Below are 22,189 nucleotides of genomic sequence, written 5' to 3'. Positions count from 1 at the left end.
CTATCCTTTAGCCTCTGTACTCTAGCCTTTAGCCCCTAGACCCTGGCCCTCTAGCCTTTAGCCCCTAGACCCTGGGTCTCTAGCCTTCAGCCCCTAGACCCCGGCTCACTCTCTCTCTCTCTCTATTCATCTACACTGTTCCACTTCCTCCTACTCGACTTCTCACTCCATTCCATCTATTTGTCTCTTTTCCTCCTCCCTTCTCTTCTCTTCCTTTCTCTCTCAGAGAGCTGAAGCACAGGTCTATGAAGGAGCCCAACGAGCCCAAGTTTAAGCTTCAGGACTACGTCAACAAGGAGATGAAGAGTGCTGGATGTGCATGTTAGAACACTGTGTGTGTGTGTGTGTGTGTGTGTGTGTGTGTGTGTGTGTGTGTGTGTGTGTGTGTGTGTGTGTGTGTGTGTGTGTGTGTGTGTGTGTGTGTGTGTGTGTGTGTGTTTGCTCGTGTCTTGCTCCACGTCTGATGTATTACACTCATACAAGGTGATATTATATGACTGCCTGTGAGATAGAGAGCCAGTCATGTGTGAGATATACCTACATCACTAACCACCCAGTTTGCCCTTCCTTTGTCCTCTCTATGCCCTCTGAAATAATCCATTATGTCCATATTCTAATGTTATCTGTGAGGCATCTCTCTCCTCTCCGCACCTCTCTTTTCCTCTCCTTTCTCTCTTCTCTCTCTCTTTTCCTCCTGTTTTCTGGGACCCACTGCTCCACCTCCTTCTGCATCTGTGAATGTACTTCTATATCCAGCCATGACTCTTACCCCATCAGTGCTGTCTGACACTGTTAACCCTATGAATGTCTGACACTGTTAACCCTATGAATGTCTGACCCTGTCTGACCCTCTGACCCTATGACTCTCTGACCTTGTTAACCCCATGACTGTCTGACCTTGTTAACCCCATGACTGTCTGACCTTGTTAACCCCATGACTGTCTGACCCAGTTAACCCACTGACTCTCTGACCTTGTTAACCCCATGACTGTCTGACCTTGTTAACCCCATGACTGTCTGACCCTGTTAACCCCATGACTGTCTGACGCTGTTAACACTATGACTGTCTGACCCTGTTAACCCTATGACTGTCTGACCCTGTTAACCCCATAACTGTCTGACCCTGTTAACACTATGACTGTCTGACCCTGTTAACCCTATGACTGTCTGACCCTGTTAACCTTAGGACTGTCTGACCATGACTGTCTGACCATGTTTACCTTGACTGTCTGACCATTTTAACCCTATGACTGTCTGACCATTTTAACCCTATGACTCTCTGACCCTGTTAACCCCATGACTGTCTGACCTTTTTAACCCCATGACTGTCTGACCCTGTTAACCCCATGACTGTCTGACCCTGTTAACCCCATGACTGTCTGACCCTGTTAACCCCATGACAATCTGATGCTGTTAACCCCATGACAGTCTGAAGCTGTTAACCCCATGTTTGTGTGACCCTGTTAACCCTATGACTGAGTTACCATATTAACCCTATGACTGTCTGACCATGACTTTCTGACCATGTTAACCCCATGACTGTCTGATGCTGTTAACCCCATGACTGTCTGATGCTGTTAACCCCATGACAGTCTGATGCTGTTAACCCCATGACAGTCTGAAGCTGTTAACCCCATGACTGTCTGACCCTGTTAACCCCATGACTGTCTGACCCTGTTAACCCCATGACTGAGTTACCATATTAACCCTATGACTGTCTGACCATGACTTTCTGACCATGTTAACCCCATGACTGTCTGACCATGTTAACCCCATGACTGTCTGACCCTGTTAACCCCATGACTGTCTGAAGCTGTTAACCCCATGACGGTCTGAAGCTGTTAACCCCATGACTGTCGACCCTGTTAACCCCATGACTGTCGACCCTGTTAACCCCATGACTGTCTGACCATGTTAACCCTATGACTGTCTGACCATGTTAACCCTATGACTGTCTGACCATGTTAGCCCTATGACTGTCTGACCCAGTTAGCCCTATGACTGTCTGACCCAGTTAGCCCTATGACTGTCTGACCCAGTTAGCCCTATGACTGTCTGACCCAGTTAACCCTATAACTGTCTGACCATGACTGTCTGACCATGTTTACCTTGACTGTCTGACCATGTTTACGTTAACTGTCTGACCATGTTTACCTTGACTGTCTGACCATGTTTACCTTGACTGTCTGACCATGTCAACCCCAAGACTTTCTGACGCTGTTAACCCCATGACAGTCTGAAGCTGTTAACCCCATTACTGTCTGACGTTGTTAACCCCATGATTGTCGAACCCTGTTAACCCTATGACTGTCTGACCCTGTTAACTTCATGACTGTCTGACCCTGTTAACCCCATGATTGTCTGACCCTGTTAACCCCATGACAGTCTGACGCTGTTAACCCCATGACAGTCTGACGCTGTTAACCCCATGACAGTCTGATGCTGTTAACCCCATGACAGTCTGAAGCTGTTAACCCCATGACTGTCTGACCCCGTTAACCCCATGACTGTCTGACCATGTTAACCTTATGACTGTCTGACCATGTTACCTTATGACTGTCAGACACTGTTAACCCTATGTCTGTCTGACCATAACTGTCTGACCATGTTAACCCTATGACTGACTGAACCTGTTAACCCTATGACTGTCTGACCATGTTTACCTTGACTGTCTGACCATGTTTATCTTGACTGTCTGACCATGTTTTCCTTGACTGTCTGACCCTCTTAACCCCATGACAGTCTGACCCTATTAAGCCTATGACTGTCTGACCCTGTTAACCCCATGATTGTCTGACCATGACTGTCTGACCCTGTTAACCCTGTGACTGTCTTACCCTGTTAACACCATGACTGTCTGACCATGACTGTCTGACCCCGTTAACCCCATGACTGTCTGACCATGTTAACCTTATGACTGTCTGACCATGTTACCTTATGACTGTCAGACACTGTTAACCCTATGTCTGTCTGACCATAACTGTCTGACCATGTTAACCCTATGACTGACTGAACCTGTTAACCCCATGATTGTCTGACCATGACTGTCTGACCCTGTTAACCCTATGACTGTCTGACCATGACTGTCTGACCCTGTTAAGCCTATGACTGTCTGACCCTGTTAACCCCATGACTATCTGACTTGTCACCTTTTTGGCTGTCTGATCATGTCAACCCTATGACTGTCTGACCCTGTTAACCCTATGACTGTCTGACCATGGCTGTCTGACCATGTTAACCCTATGACTGTCTGACCATGTTAACCCCAAGACTGTGTGACGCTGTTAACCCCATGACAGTCTGAAGCTGTTAACCCCATGACAGTCTGAAGCTGTTAACCCCATGACTGTCTGACGCTGTTAACCCTATGACTGTCTGACCCTATGACTCTCTGACCCTGTTAACCACATGACTGTCAGACTTTGTTAACCCCATGACTGTCTGAACTTGTTAACCCTGTGACTGTCTGACCTTGTTAACCCCATGACTGTCTGACCCTGTTAACCCCATGACAGTCTGAAGCTGTTAACCCTATGACTGTCTGACCATGTTAACCCTATGACTGTCTGACCCTGTTAACTCTATGACTGCCTTACCATATTAACCCTATGACTGTCTGACCATGACTTTCTGACCATGTTAACCCCATGACTGTCTGACCCTGTTAGCCCCATGACTGTCTGACACTGTTAACTCCATGACTGTCTGACACTGTTAACTCTATGACAGTATGAACTTGTTAACCCTATGTCTGTCTGACCATGACTTTCTGACCATGTTAACCCCATGACTGTCTGACCCCGTTAACCCCATGACTGTCTGACCCCGTTAACCCCATGACTGTCTGACCCCGTTAACCCCATGACTGTCTGACCCCGTTAACCCAATGACTGTCTGACCATGTTAACCTTATGACTGTCTGACCATGTTACCTTATGACTGTCAGACACTGTTAACCCTATGTCTGTCTGACCATAACTGTCTGACCATGTTAACCCTATGACTGACTGAACCTGTTAACCCTATGACTGTCTGACCATGTTTACCTTGACTGTCTGACCATGTTTATCTTGACTGTCTGACCATGTTTTCCTTGACTGTCTGACCCTCTTAACCCCATGACAGTCTGACCCTGTTAACCCCATGACAGTCTGACCCTATTAACCCTATCACTGCCTTACCATATTAACCCTATGAATGTCTGACCATGACTGTCTGACCCTGTTAACCCTATGACTGTCTGACCATGTTAACCCCATGACTGGCTGACCCTGTTAACCCCATGACTGTCTGACACTGTTAACTCTATGACAGTATGACCTTGTTAACCCTATGTCTGTCTGACCATGATTTTCTGACCCTGTTAACCCCATGACTGTCTGACCCTGTTAACCCCATGACTGTCTGACCCTGGTAATCCCATGACTGTCTGACCCTGTTGACCCCATCACTGTCTGACCCTGTTAACCCCATGACTGTCTAACCATGTTAACCCTATGACTGTCTGACCCTGTTAACCCTATGACTGTCTGACCAGGACTGTCTGACCATGTTTACCTTGACTATCTGACCATGTTAACCCCAAGACTTTCTGATGCTGTTAACCCCATTACAGTCTGAAGCTGTTAACCCCATGACTGTCTGATGCTGTTAACCACATGACTGTCTGATGCTGTTAACCCCATGACTGTCTGACCCTGTTAACCCCATGACTGTCTGACCCTGTTAACCCCAAGACTGTGTGACACTGTTAACCCAATGACAGTCTGAAGCTGTTAACCCCATGACAGTCTGAAGCTGTTAACCCCATGACTGTCTGACGCTGTTAACCCTATGACTGTCTGACCCTATGACTCTCTGACCCTGTTAACCACATGACTGTCAGAATTTGTTAACCCCATGACTGTCTGACCCTGTTAACCCTATGACTGTCTGACCATGACTTTCTGACCATGTTAACCCCATGACTGTCTGACCCTGTTAACCCCATGACTGTCTGACCCTGTTAACCCCATGACTGTCTGACCCCGTTAACCCCATGACTGTCTGACCCCGTTAACCCCATGACTGTCTGACCCCGTTAACCCCATGACTGTCTGACCCCGTTAACCCCATGACTGTCTGACCATGTTAACCTTATGACTGTCTGACCATGTTACCTTATGACTGTCAGACACTGTTAACCCTATGTCTGTCTGACCATAACTGTCTGACCATGTTAACCCTATGACTGACTGAACCTGTTAACCCTATGACTGTCTGACCATGTTTACCTTGACTGTCTGACCATGTTTATCTTGACTGTCTGACCATGTTTTCCTTGACTGTCTGACCCTCTTAACCCCATGACAGTCTGACCCTGTTAACCCCATGACAGTCTGACCCTATTAACCCTATGACTGTCTGACCCTGTTAACCCCATGATTGTCTGACCATGACTGTCTGACCCTGTTAACCCTGTGACTGTCTTACCCTGTTAACACCATGACTGTCTGACCATGACTGTATGGCCCTGTTAACTCCATGACTGTCTGGCCCTGTTAACTCTATGACTGTCTGACCCTGTTAACCCTATCACTGCCTTACCATATTAACCCTATGAATGTCTGACCATGACTGTCTGACCATGTTAACCCCATGACTGTCTGACCATGTTAACCTTATGACTGTCTGACCCTGTTAACCCCATGATTGTCTGACCATGAATGTCTGACCCTGTTAACCCTGTGACTGTCTTACCCTGTTAACACCATGTTTGTCTGACCATGACTGTCTGACCCTGTTAACCCTATCTCTGCCTTACCATATTAACCCTATGAATGTCTGACCATGACTGTCTGACCATGTTAACCCCATGACTGTCTGACCCTGTTAACCCCCTGACTGTCTGACCCTGTTAATCCCATGACTGTCTGACCCTGTTAACCCCATGACTGTCTGACCCTGTTAACCCTATGACTGTCTGACCCTGTTAACCCTATGACTGTCTGACCATGACTGTCTGACCATGTTTACCTTGACTATCTGACCATGTTAACCCCAAGACTTTCTGACGCTGTTAACCCCATTACAGTCTGAAGCTGTTAACCCCATGACTGTCTGACCCTGTTAACCCCATGACTGTCTGACCCTGTTAACCCCATGACTGTCTGACCCTGTTAACCCCAAGACTGTGTGACGCTGTTAACCCTATGTCTGTCTGACCATGACTTTCTGACCCTGTTAACCCCATGACTGTCTGACCCTGTTAATCCCATGACTGTCTGACCCTGTTAACCCCATGACTGTCTGACCCTGTTAACCCCATCACTGTCTGACCCTGTTAACCCCATGACTGTCTGACCCTGTTAACCCCATGACTGTCTGACCCTGTTAACCCTATGACTGTCTGACCCTGTTAACCCTATGACTGTCTGACCATGACTGTCTGACCATGTTAACCCCAAGACTTTCTGACGCTGTTAACCCCATTACAGTCTGAAGCTGTTAACCCCATGACTTTCTGATGCTGTTAACCACATGACTGTCTGATGCTGTTAACCCCATGACTGTCTGACCCTGTTAACCCCATGACTGTCTGACCCTGTTAACCCCATGACTGTCTGACCCTGTTAACCCCAAGACTGTGTGACGCTGTTAACCCCATGACAGTCTGAAGCTGTTAACCCCATTACTGTCTGATGCTGTTAACCCTATGACTGTCTGACCCTATGACTCTCTGACCCTGTTAACCACATGACTGTCAGACTTTGTTAACCCCATGACTGTCTGAAGCTGTTAACCCCATGACTGTCTGAAGCTGTTAACCCCATGACTGTCTGAAGCTGTTAACCCCATGACTGTCTGATGCTGTTAACCCCATGACTGTCTGACGCTGTTAACCCCATGACTGTCTGACCCTGTTAACCCCATGCTTGTCTTACCCCGTTAACCCAATGACTGTCTGACCATGACTTTCTGACCATGTTAACCCCATGACTGTCTGACCCTGTTAACCCCATGACTGTCTGACCCCGTTAACCCCATGCTTGTCTTACCCCGTTAACCCAATGACTGTCTGACCCCGTTAACCCCATGACTGTCTGACCATGTTAACCTTATGACTGTCTGACCATGTTACCTTATGACTGTCAGACACTGTTAACCCTATGTCTGTCTGACCATAACTGTCTGACCATGTTAACCCTATGACTGACTGAACCTGTTAACCCTATGACTGTCTGACCATGTTTACCTTGACTGTCTGACCATGTTTATCTTGACTGTCTGACCATGTTTTCCTTGACTGTCTGACCCTCTTAACCCCATGACAGTCTGACCCTGTTAACCCCATGACAGTCTGACCCTATTAACCCTATGACTGTCTGACCCTGTTAACCCCATGATTGTCTGACCATGACTGTCTGACCCTGTTAACCCTGTGACTGTCTTACCCTGTTAACACCATGACTGTCTGACCATGACTGTCTGGCCCTGTTAACTCTATGACTGTCTGACCCTGTTAACCCTATCACTGCCTTACCATATTAACCCTATGAATGTCTGACCATGACTGTCTGACCATGTTAACCCCATGACTGTCTGACCCTGTTAACCCCATGACTGTCTGACACTGTTAACTCTATGACAGTATTACCTTGTTAACCCTATGTCTGTCTGACCATGATTTTCTGACCCTGTTAACCCCATGACTGTCTGACCCTGTTAACCCCCCTGACTGTCTGACCCTGTTAATCCCATGACTGTCTGACCCTGTTAACCCCATCACTGTCTGACCCTGTTAACCCCATGACTGTCTGACCATGTTAACCCTATGACTGTCTGACCCTGTTAACCCTATGACTGTCTGACCATGACTGTCTGACCATGTTTACCTTGACTATCTGACCATGTTAACCCCAAGACTTTCTGACGCTGTTAACCCCATTACAGTCTGAAGCTGTTAACCCCATGACTGTCTGATGCTGTTAACCACATGACTGTCTGATGCTGTTAACCCCATGACTGTCTGACCCTGTTAACCCCATGACTGTCTGACCCTGTTAACCCCAAGACTGTCTGACCCTGTTAACCCCAAGACTGTGTGACACTGTTAACCCCATGACAGTCTGAAGCTGTTAACCCCATGACAGTCTGAAGCTGTTAACCCCATGACTGTCTGACGCTGTTAACCCTATGACTGTCTGACCCTATGAGTCTCTGACCCTGTTAACCACATGACTGTCTGACCCTGTTAACCCTATGACTGTCTGACCATGACTTTCTGACCATGTTAACCCCATGACTGTCTGACCCTGTTAACCCCATGACTGTCTGACCCTGTTAACCCCATGACTGTCTGACCCCGTTAACCCCATGACTGTCTGACCCCGTTAACCCCATGACTGTCTGACCCCGTTAACCCCATGACTGTCTGACCCCGTTAACCCCATGACTGTCTGACCCCGTTAACCCCATGACTGTCTGACCATGTTAACCCCATGACTGTCTGACCATGTTACCTTATGACTGTCAGACACTGTTAACCCTATGTCTGTCTGACCATAACTGTCTGACCATGTTAACCCTATGACTGACTGAACCTGTTAACCCTATGACTGTCTGACCATGTTTACCTTGACTGTCTGACCATGTTTATCTTGACTGTCTGACCATGTTTTCCTTGACTGTCTGACCCTCTTAACCCCATGACAGTCTGACCCTGTTAACCCCATGACAGTCTGACCCTATTAACCCTATGACTGTCTGACCCTGTTAACCCCATGATTGTCTGACCATGACTGTCTGACCCTGTTAACCCTGTGACTGTCTTACCCTGTTAACACCATGACTGTCTGACCATGACTGTCTGGCCCTGTTAACTCTATCACTGCCTTACCATATTAACCCTATGAATGTCTGACCATGACTGTCTGACCATGTTAACCCCCTGACTGTCTGACCCTGTTAATCCCATGACTGTCTGACCCTGTTAATCCCATGACTGTCTGACCCTGTTAATCCCATGACTGTCTGACCCTGTTAATCCCATGACTGTCTGACCCTGTTAACCCCATGACTGTCTGACCCTGTTAACCCTATGACTGTCTGACCCTGTTAACCCTATGACTGTCTGACCATGACTGTCTGACCATATTTACCTTGACTATCTGACCATGTTAACCCCAAGACTTTCTGACGCTGTTAACCCCATTACAGTCTGAAGCTGTTAACCCCATGACTTTCTGATGCTGTTAACCACATGACTGTCTGATGCTGTTAACCCCATGACTGTCTGACCCTGTTAACCCCATGACTGTCTGACCCTGTTAACCCCATGACTGTCTGACCCTGTTAACCCCAAGACTGTGTGACGCTGTTAACCCTATGTCTGTCTGACCATGACTTTCTGACCCTGTTAACCCCATGACTGTCTGACCCTGTTAATCCCATGACTGTCTGACCCTGTTAATCCCATGACTGTCTGACCCTGTTAACCCCATGACTGTCTGACCCTGTTAACCCCATGACTGTCTGACCCTGTTAACCCCATGACTGTCTGACCCTGTTAACCCTATGACTGTCTGACCATGACTGTCTGACCATGTTTACCTTGACTATCTGACCATGTTAACCCCAAGACTTTCTGACGCTGTTAACCCCATTACAGTCTGAAGCTGTTAACCCCATGACTTTCTGATGCTGTTAACCACATGACTGTCTGATGCTGTTCCATGACTGTCTGACCCTGTTAACCCCATGACTGTCTGACCCTGTTAACCCCAAGACTGTGTGACGCTGTTAACCCCATGACAGTCTGAAGCTGTTAACCCCATGACTGTCTGAAGCTGTTAACCCCATGACTGTCTAATGCTGTTAACCCTATGACTGTCTGACCCTATGACTCTCTGACCCTGTTAACCACATGACTGTCAGATTTTGTTAACCCCATGATTGTCTGACCTTGTTAACCCCGTGACTGTCTGACCTTGTTAACCCCATGACTGTCTGACCTTGTTAACCCCATGACTGTCTGACCCTGTTAACCCCATGACAGTCGGACCCTGTTAACCCCATGACAGTCTGAAGCTGTTAACCCTATGACTGTCTGACCATGTTAACCCTATGACTGTCTGACCATGACTGTCTGACCATGTTTACCTTGACTATCTGACCATGTTAACCCCAAGACTTTCTGATGCTGTTAACCCCATTACAGTCTGAAGCTGTTAACCCCATGACTGTCTGATGCTGTTAACCACATGACTGTCTGATGCTGTTAACCCCATGACTGTCTGACCCCGTTAACCCCATGACTGTCTGACCCCGTTAACCCCATGACTGTCTGACCCCGTTAACCCCATGACTGTCTGACCCCGTTAACCCCATGACTGTCTGACCATGTTAACCCCATGACTGTCTGACCATGTTACCTTATGACTGTCAGACACTGTTAACCCTATGTCTGTCTGACCATAACTGTCTGACCATGTTAACCCTATGACTGACTGAACCTGTTAACCCTATGACTGTCTGACCATGTTTACCTTGACTGTCTGACCATGTTTATCTTGACTGTCTGACCATGTTTTCCTTGACTGTCTGACCCTCTTAACCCCATGACAGTCTGACCCTGTTAACCCCATGACAGTCTGACCCTATTAACCCTATGACTGTCTGACCCTGTTAACCCCATGATTGTCTGACCATGACTGTCTGACCCTGTTAACCCTGTGACTGTCTTACCCTGTTAACACCATGACTGTCTGACCATGACTGTCTGGCCCTGTTAACTCTATCACTGCCTTACCATATTAACCCTATGAATGTCTGACCATGACTGTCTGACCATGTTAACCCCCTGACTGTCTGACCCTGTTAATCCCATGACTGTCTGACCCTGTTAATCCCATGACTGTCTGACCCTGTTAATCCCATGACTGTCTGACCCTGTTAACCCCATGACTGTCTGACCCTGTTAACCCTATGACTGTCTGACCCTGTTAACCCTATGACTGTCTGACCATGACTGTCTGACCATATTTACCTTGACTATCTGACCATGTTAACCCCAAGACTTTCTGACGCTGTTAACCCCATTACAGTCTGAAGCTGTTAACCCCATGACTTTCTGATGCTGTTAACCACATGACTGTCTGATGCTGTTAACCCCATGACTGTCTGACCCTGTTAACCCCATGACTGTCTGACCCTGTTAACCCCATGACTGTCTGACCCTGTTAACCCCAAGACTGTGTGACGCTGTTAACCCTATGTCTGTCTGACCATGACTTTCTGACCCTGTTAACCCCATGACTGTCTGACCCTGTTAATCCCATGACTGTCTGACCCTGTTAATCCCATGACTGTCTGACCCTGTTAACCCCATGACTGTCTGACCCTGTTAACCCCATGACTGTCTGACCCTGTTAACCCCATGACTGTCTGACCCTGTTAACCCTATGACTGTCTGACCATGACTGTCTGACCATGTTTACCTTGACTATCTGACCATGTTAACCCCAAGACTTTCTGACGCTGTTAACCCCATTACAGTCTGAAGCTGTTAACCCCATGACTTTCTGATGCTGTTAACCACATGACTGTCTGATGCTGTTCCATGACTGTCTGACCCTGTTAACCCCATGACTGTCTGACCCTGTTAACCCCAAGACTGTGTGACGCTGTTAACCCCATGACAGTCTGAAGCTGTTAACCCCATGACTGTCTGAAGCTGTTAACCCCATGACTGTCTGATGCTGTTAACCCTATGACTGTCTGACCCTATGACTCTCTGACCCTGTTAACCACATGACTGTCAGACTTTGTTAACCCCATGATTGTCTGACCTTGTTAACCCCGTGACTGTCTGACCTTGTTAACCCCATGACTGTCTGACCTTGTTAACCCCATGACTGTCTGACCCTGTTAACCCCATGACAGTCGGACCCTGTTAACCCCATGACAGTCTGAAGCTGTTAACCCTATGACTGTCTGACCATGTTAACCCTATGACTGTCTGACCATGACTGTCTGACCATGTTTACCTTGACTATCTGACCATGTTAACCCCAAGACTTTCTGATGCTGTTAACCCCATTACAGTCTGAAGCTGTTAACCCCATGACTGTCTGATGCTGTTAACCACATGACTGTCTGATGCTGTTAACCCCATGACTGTCTGACCCTGTTAACCCCATGACTGTCTGACCCTGTTAACCCCAAGACAGTGTGACACTGTTAACCCCATGACAGTCTGAAGCTGTTAACCCCATGACAGTCTGAAGCTGTTAACCCCATGACAGTCTGAAGCTGTTAACCCCATGACTGTCTGACGCTGTTAACCCTATGACTGTCTGACCCTATGACTCTGACCCTGTTAACCCCATGACTGTCTGACCCTGTTAACCCCATGACTGTCTGACCCTGTTAACCCTATGACTGTCTGACCATGACTGTCTGACCATGTTTACCTTGACTATCTGACCATGTTAACCCCAAGACTTTCTGATGCTGTTAACCCCATTACAGTCTGAAGCTGTTAACCCCATGACTGTCTGATGCTGTTAACCACATGACTGTCTGATGCTGTTAACCCCATGACTGTCTGACCCCGTTAACCCCATGACTGTCTGACCCCGTTAACCCCATGACTGTCTGACCCCGTTAACCCCATGACTGTCTGACCCCGTTAACCCCATGACTGTCTGACCATGTTAACCCCATGACTGTCTGACCATGTTACCTTATGACTGTCAGACACTGTTAACCCTATGTCTGTCTGACCATAACTGTCTGACCATGTTAACCCTATGACTGACTGAACCTGTTAACCCTATGACTGTCTGACCATGTTTACCTTGACTGTCTGACCATGTTTATCTTGACTGTCTGACCATGTTTTCCTTGACTGTCTGACCCTCTTAACCCCATGACAGTCTGACCCTGTTAACCCCATGACAGTCTGACCCTATTAACCCTATGACTGTCTGACCCTGTTAACCCCATGATTGTCTGACCATGACTGTCTGACCCTGTTAACCCTGTGACTGTCTTACCCTGTTAACACCATGACTGTCTGACCATGACTGTCTGGCCCTGTTAACTCTATCACTGCCTTACCATATTAACCCTATGAATGTCTGACCATGACTGTCTGACCATGTTAACCCCCTGACTGTCTGACCCTGTTAATCCCATGACTGTCTGACCCTGTTAATCCCATGACTGTCTGACCCTGTTAATCCCATGACTGTCTGACCCTGTTAACCCCATGACTGTCTGACCCTGTTAACCCTATGACTGTCTGACCCTGTTAACCCTATGACTGTCTGACCATGACTGTCTGACCATATTTACCTTGACTATCTGACCATGTTAACCCCAAGACTTTCTGACGCTGTTAACCCCATTACAGTCTGAAGCTGTTAACCCCATGACTTTCTGATGCTGTTAACCACATGACAGTCTGATGCTGTTAACCCCATGACTGTCTGACCCTGTTAACCCCATGACTGTCTGACCCTGTTAACCCCATGACTGTCTGACCCTGTTAACCCCAAGACTGTGTGACGCTGTTAACCCTATGTCTGTCTGACCATGACTTTCTGACCCTGTTAACCCCATGACTGTCTGACCCTGTTAATCCCATGACTGTCTGACCCTGTTAATCCCATGACTGTCTGACCCTGTTAACCCCATGACTGTCTGACCCTGTTAACCCCATGACTGTCTGACCCTGTTAACCCCATGACTGTCTGACCCTGTTAACCCTATGACTGTCTGACCATGACTGTCTGACCATGTTTACCTTGACTATCTGACCATGTTAACCCCAAGACTTTCTGACGCTGTTAACCCCATTACAGTCTGAAGCTGTTAACCCCATGACTTTCTGATGCTGTTAACCACATGACTGTCTGATGCTGTTCCATGACTGTCTGACCCTGTTAACCCCATGACTGTCTGACCCTGTTAACCCCAAGACTGTGTGACGCTGTTAACCCCATGACAGTCTGAAGCTGTTAACCCCATGACTGTCTGAAGCTGTTAACCCCATGACTGTCTGATGCTGTTAACCCTATGACTGTCTGACCCTATGACTCTCTGACCCTGTTAACCACATGACTGTCAGACTTTGTTAACCCCATGATTGTCTGACCTTGTTAACCCCGTGACTGTCTGACCTTGTTAACCCCATGACTGTCTGACCTTGTTAACCCCATGACTGTCTGACCCTGTTAACCCCATGACAGTCGGACCCTGTTAACCCCATGACAGTCTGAAGCTGTTAACCCTATGACTGTCTGACCATGTTAACCCTATGACTGTCTGACCATGACTGTCTGACCATGTTTACCTTGACTATCTGACCATGTTAACCCCAAGACTTTCTGATGCTGTTAACCCCATTACAGTCTGAAGCTGTTAACCCCATGACTGTCTGATGCTGTTAACCACATGACTGTCTGATGCTGTTAACCCCATGACTGTCTGACCCTGTTAACCCCATGACTGTCTGACCCTGTTAACCCCAAGACAGTGTGACACTGTTAACCCCATGACAGTCTGAAGCTGTTAACCCCATGACAGTCTGAAGCTGTTAACCCCATGACAGTCTGAAGCTGTTAACCCCATGACTGTCTGACGCTGTTAACCCTATGACTGTCTGACCCTATGACTCTGACCCTGTTAACCCCATGACTGTCTGACCCTGTTAACCCCATGACTGTCTGACCCTGTTAACCCCATGACTGTCTGACCCCGTTAACCCCATGACTGTCTGACCCCGTTAACCCCATGACTGTCTGACCCCGTTAACCCCATGACTGTCTGACCCCATTAACCCCATGACTGTCTGACCCCGTTAACCCCATGACTGTCTGACCCCGTTAACCCCATGACTGTCTGACCATGTTAACCTTATGACTGTCTGACCATGTTACCTTATGACTGTCAGACACTGTTAACCCTATGTCTGTCTGACCATAACTGTCTGACCATGTTAACCCTATGACTGACTGAACCTGTTAACCCTATGACTGTCTGACCATGTTTACCTTGACTGTCTGACCATGTTTATCTTGACTGTATGACCATGTTTTCCTTGACTGTCTGACCCTGTTAACCCCATGACAGTCTGACCCTGTTAACCCCATGACAGTCTGACCCTATTAACCCTATGACTGTCTGACCCTGTTAACCCCATGATTGTCTGACCATGACTGTCTGACCCTGTTAACCCTGTGACTGTCTTACCCTGTTAACACCATGACTGTCTGACCATGACAGTCTGGCCCTGTTAACTCTATGACTGTCTGACCCTGTTAACCCTATCACTGCCTTACCATATTAACCCTATGAATGTCTGACCATGACTGTCTGACCCTGTTAACCCTATGACTGTCTGACCATGTTAACCCCATGACTGTCTGACCCTGTTAACCCCATGACTGTCTGACCCTGTTAACCCCCTGACTGTCTGACCCTGTTAATCCCATGACTGTCTGACCCTGTTAACCCCATCACTGTCTGACCCTGTTAACCCCATGACTGTCTGACCCTGTTAACCCCATGACTGTCTGACCCTGTTAACCCTATGACTGTCTGACCATGACTGTCTGACCATGTTTACCTTGACTATCTGACCATGTTAACCCCAAGACTTTCTGACGCTGTTAACCCCATTACAGTCTGAAGCTGTTAACCCCATGACTTTCTGATGCTGTTAACCACATGACTGTCTGATGCTGTTAACCCCATGACTGTCTGATGCTGTTAACCCCATGACTGTCTGACCCTGTTAACCCCATGACTGTCTGACCCTGTTAACCCCATGACAGTCTGAAGCTGTTAACCCCATGACTGTCTGATGCTGTTAACCCTATGACTGTCTGACCCTATGACTCTCTGACCCTGTTAACCACATGACTGTCAGACTTTGTTAACCCCATGACTGTCTGACCTTGTTAACCCCGTGACTGTCTGACCTTGTTAACCCCGTGACTGTCTGACCTTGTTAACCCCATGACTGTCTGACCCTGTTAACCCCATGACAGTCTGACCCTGTTAACCCCATGACAGTCTGACCATGTTAACCCTATGACTGTCTGACCATGTTAACCCTATGACTGTCTGACCCTGTTAACTCTATGACTGCCTTACCATATTAACCCTATGACTGTCTGACCATGACTTTCTGACCATGCTAACCCCATGACTGTCTGACCCTGTTAGCCCCATGACTGTCTGACACTGTTAACTCTATGACAGTATGACCTTGTTAACCCTATGTCTGTCTGACCATGACTTTCTGACCCTGTTAACCCCATGACTGTCTTACCCTGTTAACCTCATGACTGTCTGACCCTGTTAACCCCATGACTGTCTGACCCTGTTAACCCCATGACTGTCTGACCCTGTTAACCCCATGACTGTCTGACCCTGTTAACCCCATGACTGTCTGACCCTGTTAACCCTATGACAGTCTGACCCTGTTAACCATATGACTGTCTGACCCTGTTAACCCTATGACTTTCTGACCCTGTTTACCTTATGACTGTCTGACCCTCTTACCCTATGACTCTCTGACCCTGTTAACCCCATGACTGTCTGACCTTGTTTACCCCATGACTGTCTGACCCTGTTAACCCCATGACTGTCTGACCCTGTTAACCCCATGACTGTCTGACCCTGTTAACCCCATGACTGTCTGACCCTGTTAACCCCATGACAGTCTGAAGCTGTTAACCCCATGACAGTCTGAAGCTGTTAACCCCATGACAGTCTGAAGCTGTTAACCCCATGACAGTCTGAAGCTGTTAACCCCATGACTGTCTGACGCTGTTAACTTTATGACTGACTGACGCTGTTAACCCTATGACTGTCTGACCCCATGACTGTCTGACCCTGTTAACCACATGACTGTCTGACTTTGTTAACCCCATGACTGTCTGACCCTGTTAACCCCATGACAGTCTGACCCTGTTAACCCTATGACTGTCTGACCATGACTGTCTGTCCCTGTTAACACTATGACTGTCTGACCCTGTTAACCGTATGACTGCCTTACCATATTAACCCTATGACAGTCTGACACTGTTAACCCTATGACAGTCTGACACTGTTAACCCCATGACTGTCTGACCATGTTAACTCCATGACTGTCTGACCCCGTTAACCCCATGACTGTCTGACCCTGTTAACCCCATGACTGTCTGACCCTGTTAACCCCATGACTGTCTGACCCCGTTAACCCTATGACTGTCTGACCCCGTTAACCCCATGACTGTCTGACCCCGTTAACCCCATGACTGTCTGACCCCGTTAACCCCATGACTGTCTGACCCCGTTAACCCCATGACTGTCTGACCCCGTTAACCCCATGACTGTCTGACCCTGTTAACCTTATGACTTTATGACCCTGTTAACCCTATGACTGTCTTACCCTGTTAACCCTATGACTGTCTGACCATATTATCCCTATGACTGTCTGACCATATTATCCCTATGACTGTTTGACCCTGTTAACCCAATGACTGTCTGACCATTTTAACCCCATGACTGTTTACCCCATGACTCTCTGACCATGACTGTCTGACCATGTTACCCCTTTGACTGTCTGACCATGTTACCCCTTTGACTGTCTGACCATCTTAAGCATATGACTGTCTGACCCTGTTAAGTGTATGACTGTCTGACCCTGTTAACCCTATGACTGTCTGACCATATTATCCATATGACTGTCTGACCATATTATCCCTATGACTGTCTGACCCTGGTAACCATGTGACTGTCTGATCCCGTTAGCTATATGCCTGTCTGACCATGACTGTTTGACCCTGTTAACCCTATGACTGTCTGACCATTTTAACCCCATGACTGTTTACCCCATGACTCTCTGACCATGACTGTCTGACCATGTTACCCCTTTGACTGTCTGACCATGTTAAGCATATGACTGTCTGACCCTGTTAAGTGTATGACTGTCTGACCCTGTTAACCCTATGACTGTCTGACCCTGTTAAGCGTATGACCGTCTGACCCTGTTAACCCTATGACTCTCTGCACCCTCTATTACCCATAGAATGACTGACTGTATACCTCCATGTATAAAATCCTCCTCGTCCATGTGAGATCTTCAAATTCGGCCTAACTGGTCATTTTCATGGTTCTTTGAGCCAGATATTGTACATTTTCCTGGACCAATCCGCATTACGCTATGACCCCTGTATTTAACCTTATCACTGACTGACAACCTCTTATCATTGACCATCTAGCTATGCGCTTCCAGAACCTCTCATGACCGCAGCTGCCCGTCTAGCTCACTCAAACTAGCTAATCTAGAACCACTCAAACTATCTGATCTAGAACCACTCAAACTATCTGATCTAGAACCACTCAAACTATCTGATCTAGAACCACTCAAACTGTCTGATCTAGAACCACTCAAACTGTCTGATCTAGAACCACTCAAACTGTCTGATCTAGACCACTTAAACTAGCTGATCTAGAACCACTTAAACTAGCTGATCTAGAACCACTCAAACTAGCTGATCTAGAACCACTCAAACTAGCTGATCTAGAACCACTCAAACTAGCTGACCTAGCTACTGTTTTAGCCTATTTCTTTTTAAATTACTTTTTGTTGATTATTTTGCTTAACAAGCACCTTGAGATTCTGTCTATAATGAAAAGCTCTAAAAAAGTTTAATCAATGATTATTATTATCCCTGGTTGACCCCATGACCCTTGTAGTCTAGCCTCCTATCACTGTATGACTCCTGGCCTATGTTCCAATTATCACTCCTTTCTCCCAAAGTGTGCACTTGTTTATTTCCCTTCACTGATCTGAAAGGGTTAGTATGATTGGTATAAAAAACATGATGGAAACTAGCCTATACCTCCACCAATCCAATGTTTTATATTTGTGGTAAGTAGTGAACAAGTGCACACGAAAAATATGTTTATTGGGACACACCACTTATATCCCCTATCACTGAATGAACCTCCATCACTGTCTTACTCGGTTAAACTCCACTGTCAGTTCTCCTGCTTGATCCAACGTGTTCATAATAAGAAAAGGAAAAGTGACAATGTCCCTTAGAGCTCATTGTATGAATGTATCCCTGTACAGTATCTGGATGAATGTATATATTGTATGTAGTCGAATGTTTATAGTCAGGTCATTGTCAGTTGTCAGGCTGGCTCAGTATCACAGTACAGATGTAGGATCTTAATCTGAGCCAGTTCTTGACCGCAGGAAAATAATCCTGCAGCAACAGGAAATGTGAATTATTATGTGGATTATAATTAATGGGCATTTTTGTAGGGGTTGATACATTTTCGTTAACGCAAATCAAGTCTGACATTTTAAAGTGGAAATTACAATCTTTAGAAGCCTTTTTAAACCTTGAATACATTACACGTTTGCTTTTCCTGCTGTGCAGGAAAATTCTCAGCAACAAAGATTGATCAAATTAAGATTCTACATCATAAAGTCATATGTTCAGGCTTTTTCAGCCAACTTCAACTCACCAGCATTCTAATCTCCTACAGTGATATTCATTTATAACAAGCATTTTCCTAAAGATCACCCATAAGCGAATGTAGTGAAATGTATATTCAACGTTAGATTTAAGACATTGATGGAAAATGTTAGAAGTTAAAGTGTAGTGTTTTACCTGTCAATCAAAATAATGTCAGATTTGAATTCAGTGGCAATTTCAAAATCACTCTGAAGTCCAATAAATCTAAAGTAAATACAGTTTTAGAAATAGATTATGGTTAATGCATATATCTATTTTTCTGGTGGAAAAATACTAATTACAATGTACAAAATCTTGAATTTATTTAAGTTGGCTTATCCTGTCAGTACATGTTTAGTCGAGCCTTCGGTCCATAGATCTCTTGTAGTTGTGTTAAGTGTAGACCTAGCTTGATAACGAAGCTTTGAACCTAGAGAGAACTCAAATGAAGCAAATAAAAGCATTTTTTGTGAATTTTGTCTAAAGTGTTGTACAGTAATTTGGAATGAAATATACAATGAAGAAAGGGAAACCAATAATATTTTGCAATATCTTTATGACTAGGCTATTGTTTCATGTTTGAATCATCAATACTCTTTTGCTGCCTATTTTTTGTAATATATGTATATGGTGAATGTTATGTATATAAAGTGTTTGTCATCTTTAAATGTTTAATCAGGGTCATATCTTTTGAAAATCTTCAAGGATTTTTGTATTTACATGACATCATTTTTATTTTCTTTCTTAACCACAAATTAAGATGTCATGTTCAATTCTCATCTTTTATCAGTTCTCGGTTAATAATCAGTATTTCACAAAGATCCTTCATGTACTTTCAGTGTATTACCATCAACATCCATAGAAACAGAATATTAAATCTACAGTATTTACAGAACTTGAAATTAGATGTCCAGACAATGTATTGTTATACCTTCATGAGATGTTTTACTACTTTTCAGTGTGCAACAACTTTCTTCTCAAATTAAGGTTCAATACAATAAAGATTACAACAAAATACTAATCATTGTTGGGACTCTTGATCCAATCCAATGTGTCTCAATCTCTTTTTGTCACTTAAAAAGAACACATTGGAAATCATAGGAGTTTCTCAATTGGAAAAAAAGTCTGTCCTCTTCTCGACTCCTAACTACTTTTGTCTTTTGTGACCCATAAAATGAAAAGTGGTCGCCATATGTAGACGAGTGTCAATTTGTTAATAGGCGAATGGAGTAGTGTCCTCCTCAATTGCCTTCTCCCAGCGAGGAAGCACAAATGTATCCTCTCCGCATCGTAGAAGCGTTTTGAAATCCGCCACAAAATCATATTTTTTCTTCTTGGATGAGAAACGCATGCTCACGTTTAAAAACAATATGCTACTAAATCTGTTGTCTATAAATGTCTGGCTACATTTCTTTTTAACACTTTACACATATTTTGGGATTCCTATCTAACTGTAATTTGCCTGATGGCCACTAGTGAAGGAAGGTCTAATTTAATGCAAGCACATTTGTGTCCACGTTTTCCACCAGGAGAGGACGCGAGGAGTCGAGCAAATCCAATTGAGATTCTCCCTGTGTAAAAATCTGAGTACGAGTGTGTTCAAAGTTTTGACTTTTTCTTTCTCTGCTAGTAAAGATAAGTTACAATATATGGAAAGGACCTGTAGGCAGGACACCAAAATTACATATTAGAATACTTTAGAAATTCATCCTTCCCTGTTTTCCTTTAGATTAGCAATTTCTGAAGTATTTTAACAGGGCCCATAACATCAACTGACATTAAATAGTATTTTTTCACTGGAGAAACTTATTCAAGTAATTCACAATTCTCCCTTTCAAATTTAGTCACTTACAGCTATAAAATAAAGGTTCCTGCAGTGCTTGTCATAATGTTAAGCATCACAACACAAAGTGATAAATAAATTAATATACATCTGCACCAATACAAAGAAATACATCCACAGTATCAATGTCTGTTTTGGAAACTACTAGAGACAGAGCAGTTATTATTCACTAGAGATGCAAAATGGCCCTATCACATTCAGTCAGTTCCCACTGGCCTTGAAATGTATTATTCAGTCCAGTCTCAAAAGAGAAGAAGGAAAATATTCACTATCAACTATCAAAGCAGCATAACATTAGCTTGGTCCCGGATCGGTTAGTGCGGTTTTGCCAACTTGAGAATGACCATAGGACTTGTCAAGATCGCAATAACAGATCTGGGACCAGGTTAGCATATCATGTCATTTAACAAACAAGGTCCACATCACACTCGTACATTCAGTCCAGGAGTCAGCATTACACATATACCAGCTGTATCTCCTTTGTAAATGGTCAAGTTATTTTCTCACGACAACTGTAGGACAGTTAGGAAAACATTCATATGACTTTTCATTGGGCCGATTTACTGAACCTTCTCATCAATGACCTCAAACACTAATCTGCACTATACTGCCTTTGCAGTATGTACACCTCCGTACAACACAGAATCCACGGCAGGATCCCTCCCTCTGCTTATATAGATATAGCCCCTCTGTAAATGGTTTATTCCCACTGTAATCAGCCTATACTCCACAGTTTGATGTTTTATGGTTACTGTTCCAATATTGTATATTCTCTATGATGTCTATTTGTCTGTATTCTGTTTGTATATTGTCTACTGCTGGCAGCACCAAGGCACATTCT

The 22,189-nt window shown here is 45.4% G+C and overlaps 1 protein-coding gene across 1 annotated transcript in view; it reads left to right on the top strand.

Annotated features, from left to right (window-relative positions):
• Positions 1–20,526, top strand: part of LOC106593051 (ras-related protein Rab-37) — a 125,480-nt gene extending 104,954 nt beyond the window's left edge. The window contains exon 9 of the mRNA XM_045715666.2: positions 227–20,526. Within this exon, the coding sequence (XP_045571622.2) occupies positions 227–326 (100 nt within the window). The 3' untranslated portion in view covers positions 327–20,526. The remainder of the gene's footprint in view (positions 1–226) is intronic.
• The last annotated feature ends 1,663 nt before the right edge of the window (positions 20,527–22,189 follow it).

The sequence above is a fragment of the Salmo salar genome, chromosome 03, assembly GCF_965601325.2.
Source record: "Salmo salar chromosome 03, fSalSal1, whole genome shotgun sequence".
In the NCBI taxonomy this organism is placed as follows: Eukaryota; Metazoa; Chordata; class Actinopteri; order Salmoniformes; family Salmonidae; genus Salmo; species Salmo salar.
Note: the sequence above shows the minus strand (reverse complement) of the source record. Positions and strands in the feature narration are given on the sequence as shown.